We start from the raw sequence: 3,164 nt of genomic DNA on the forward strand, positions 1-3,164 counted from the left end.
AAAAAAAAAAAAAAAAAAAAAAAAAAAAAAAAAAAAAAAGAGATATTTGAAAGGGTAGATGCAATAATATAGACCATGATGGAAAGAAACTCTATTTATTTAACCCTAAAATAGGTAAAGCCTATGAAATTCATTATTTTATTTTTCTCTGATCTTTGTCTAAATGATTTCTGGGAATCAAGTAATAGTTATATGAATTTAGACATATGGTTGGTTCCACAACTTATATTGATAAGCCCTTTTTCGCTGCAAAACAAATTATACAAGTAACAAGTTCGAGTGGAATACATCAGACCTTATTACTCTGCACAACAACAATTCTGGTAAGGGGAGGTGCAAGAGGGCCCCAAAACATAGCAACACAGTGATTATGTTCGGGAGTGAACTTCAGAAGCCGTCCAGTTTCCATGGCATAAATAGGTTTTGTCTGGTAACGTCTCCAACCAGCTGACACAGTGATTGGATCTCTTGACTTCAACAGTTTCCTGTGCCACTCATGTCGCTTAAGCCTTGCCTGGAAGAACAACCAATGTTCAGTTGAGTTAGCAGGAAACTGGCATGAATGCATAACTATCAAATCATACTCAAATTTCAAATAAAAGCTCCTTCATTATCATATCTAAGTATCTAACTGTACAATTGGGTTTAAATTTTCTAAACCGTGAAATAAAAAACATACATCGAATAAGAAAAATAAGGTAGAAAAGGCATAACCTGCATATAACCAACATTTTCCTCTTCAAGACTGATACCTCCAACAAGAATCGGATGACAAGGATTAAAATTCTTAACCATCCCAGAAGGAATGTCACAAACCTCCAACCTTAGATATGTCCCTGTTCTAAAACTTTCAATCTCCATCTAGGAATGTCACAATAAGTATCCTCTTCTCTTTGCAACAGATCCGTTTTGCGCTCCCTGAAGGTAGCACAAAAGAGGCATCTAAGACTCGGGATTTTGTCATTTGTGTTTCAAGTAAATGAAAAAGCTAGCAGTAACTCTGACCCAAATATTCACTTAATACTGTTACTTGTAACATACTGAATATCAAAAATTAACAGAAACGACATAAAAAATGAGTGAAAGTCTACATCGCACCATATACCTACACTCAAGGAAGATAATCTACACATGCAGTGAAGTTACCCGGGCTTGTTTCTAACATCAAACACCACAACAGAAAGTTGAGTTTTTTTGTGAAAGCTAACTAGGTACAAACTATGGAACATATCCATGCCACATCTATAAGGATTTTATTAAACAAAAATAATGGATTATATGACGTTTCATGCATGAAAGATATCATGATTTGAAAAACTCGCATTAACCTAGTAAAAGGAAGTACCTTAGCTCCACTGTTAATATTACAACCTCGAAGATAACCATACAGACTTATGTTTCTCTTGCAATTTGCATCCTTCTGCATTTCTTCTAGAGGAGTGACATCTTCAAAACGATCTACCAGCACATAAGGACGTGCCACTCGCCATGACAAGGTAGGGAATTCAATCGTCTTTATGTCTTGTACCAGTTTTTGTAGTTCCTGCATTTTGTACCTGTTATAATCATAGAGTGGATAATGAGATAGTGAGGGCATGAAATAGAAGCCAGTATCAATCAAACGAAACTTACAAGCCATGATCAAGACCAGTTAAATTGTATATTCTTGCCCCGTGACATATTTCAGTGCTGAAATGATCCTGGAGACGCTCTTTGGTTTCCTCGAGTTTATTCTCATCATTGAACTTGTCAAGATGTGTAAAAACACCCATAATCTTTGGAAGGCCGTGCGCTTGTAAAATGTTAAGAAACTCAAATGTTTCCTGAAATGAACAAAAGCAATTGTCATCCAAATTGATTCATAAATAGGAATGTAAAGAAGAAATAGCTAACCCACCGCTTCGAACTCAAAGCTTGCATCAACCAGTAGCAATACTAGATCGGCATATTTTGAAGCATCAAGCATGGCATTAATATCATCAGCGCATTCGACAAACTGTATCCTACTTGTCCCATCTACAAAACAATAAGCATAACTAATAAGTTATCCCCCTAATTATGGTACTCAGATGATTAATGAATCTATTTTTAAAAAACAGACAAACCTATTCTGATAGTGTTGGGGCCTTGGAGATCATCATTCAACTGTACCGAATAATTAAAATACTTGTCTAGAGATTTAATCAGCAAAGATTTCCCAACCTACAACACACATGGATGATTAATTTTAATCTGAAAAAAAAAAAAAATTGTAAATTGTATTACTGACATTGGGAGGTCCTTGAACTACAACAATAATAGGCGGCGCTGGTCCATCATCAACCATTTCATGGGGGGCATATGGTGTTTGATTTGGAAATATGTTGCCATCCCCCAAATCGTCGTCTTCATACTCATCTCTGAAGTCTCTATGTATTTCGAAATCTGCTTGACGATAAATTAGGGGTGGCATTTTTTCAAAAACCCTAAAAGGAACACACACAGATCGATAAATAGTTATTAAAACAAAACCCAACATAGATAAAGAAAAGATAAAAGAAGAATCAATCACCTTGATCGGAGAGAAAATCTTATTCGTCCTTCCTGAGAGATCGAGAGAACTGACAATTGAGGGTTAGGTTTTTCTATCTTCTTTCAGTTTTGTTGTGTCTCACAATCCTACGGTCTCTGCAAGCATTGCCATCTCAGCCGATAGATTCAATCCAAATGTGTCGATCCAACGCTTTAACTCACTGGACATCGAATTCTGATACATTCGCTCAACACCTTAGTACCTAATGCCTATACCTTAACCAAACATACCCTCCATCATTCCCATCGACTTCTTCTCCCCCATTCCTCTGCAGAAACACCTTCTCCCTTGCCAGTTCCATTAGCACCACCATACCTCTGCCACAACCACCAAAAGCCATCATGGCTCTCACCAATCGAAACCCATCATTATCCTACCCTTCTACCTACCTATTTCACCATTCTCTCTTCCTTTTCAGAAACCCTAGAGGAGAGATTAGTGAAATATGTCGAGTTAGAAAGAGAAATTGAAGGCATGGGAAGGAGCAGAGAAGGGAGAAGAAGCATGGGTTGAAGACGGACTTGTCTTATCACGTTTGGTAAGTTCGAAAATCAAAACCCTAGTCTATTGTCAATTTGGGGGTTTTTTGTAT

The 3,164-nt window shown here is 37.0% G+C and overlaps 1 protein-coding gene across 1 annotated transcript; it reads right to left on the reverse strand.

The window, feature by feature from the left end:
- Positions 1-92: 92 nt before the first annotated feature.
- On the reverse strand, positions 93-2,619 carry LOC113342629 (ribosome biogenesis protein BMS1 homolog). The gene is made up of 8 exons (XM_026587113.1): positions 2,552-2,619; positions 2,270-2,465; positions 2,106-2,202; positions 1,898-2,016; positions 1,633-1,823; positions 1,346-1,556; positions 715-918; positions 93-514 (listed from the first exon to the last, which is right to left on the reverse strand). The coding sequence occupies exons 2-7, from the start codon at positions 2,450-2,452 to the stop codon at positions 871-873; spliced, it is 849 nt and encodes a 282-aa protein (XP_026442898.1). The 5' UTR covers positions 2,453-2,465; positions 2,552-2,619; the 3' UTR covers positions 93-514; positions 715-870.
- Positions 2,620-3,164: the final 545 nt, after the last annotated feature.

Source organism: Papaver somniferum, unplaced genomic scaffold (genome assembly GCF_003573695.1).
Source record: "Papaver somniferum cultivar HN1 unplaced genomic scaffold, ASM357369v1 unplaced-scaffold_45, whole genome shotgun sequence".
NCBI classification, from domain to species: domain Eukaryota; kingdom Viridiplantae; phylum Streptophyta; class Magnoliopsida; order Ranunculales; family Papaveraceae; genus Papaver; species Papaver somniferum.

Excerpts from the sequence above, each read along its gene's own strand:
- LOC113342629 (XM_026587113.1), bottom strand. The coding sequence starts at position 2,452 with ATGCCACCCCTAATTTATCGTCAAGCAGATTTCGAAATACATAGAGAC. Across the intron at positions 1,557-1,632 it reads ACTGGTCTTGATCATGGCTT|GTACAAAATGCAGGAACTAC; the intron begins GTAAGTTTCGTT and ends TGATTATAACAG. Across the intron at positions 919-1,345 it reads ATATTAACAGTGGAGCTAAG|GGAGCGCAAAACGGATCTGT; the intron begins GTACTTCCTTTT and ends TGCTACCTTCAG.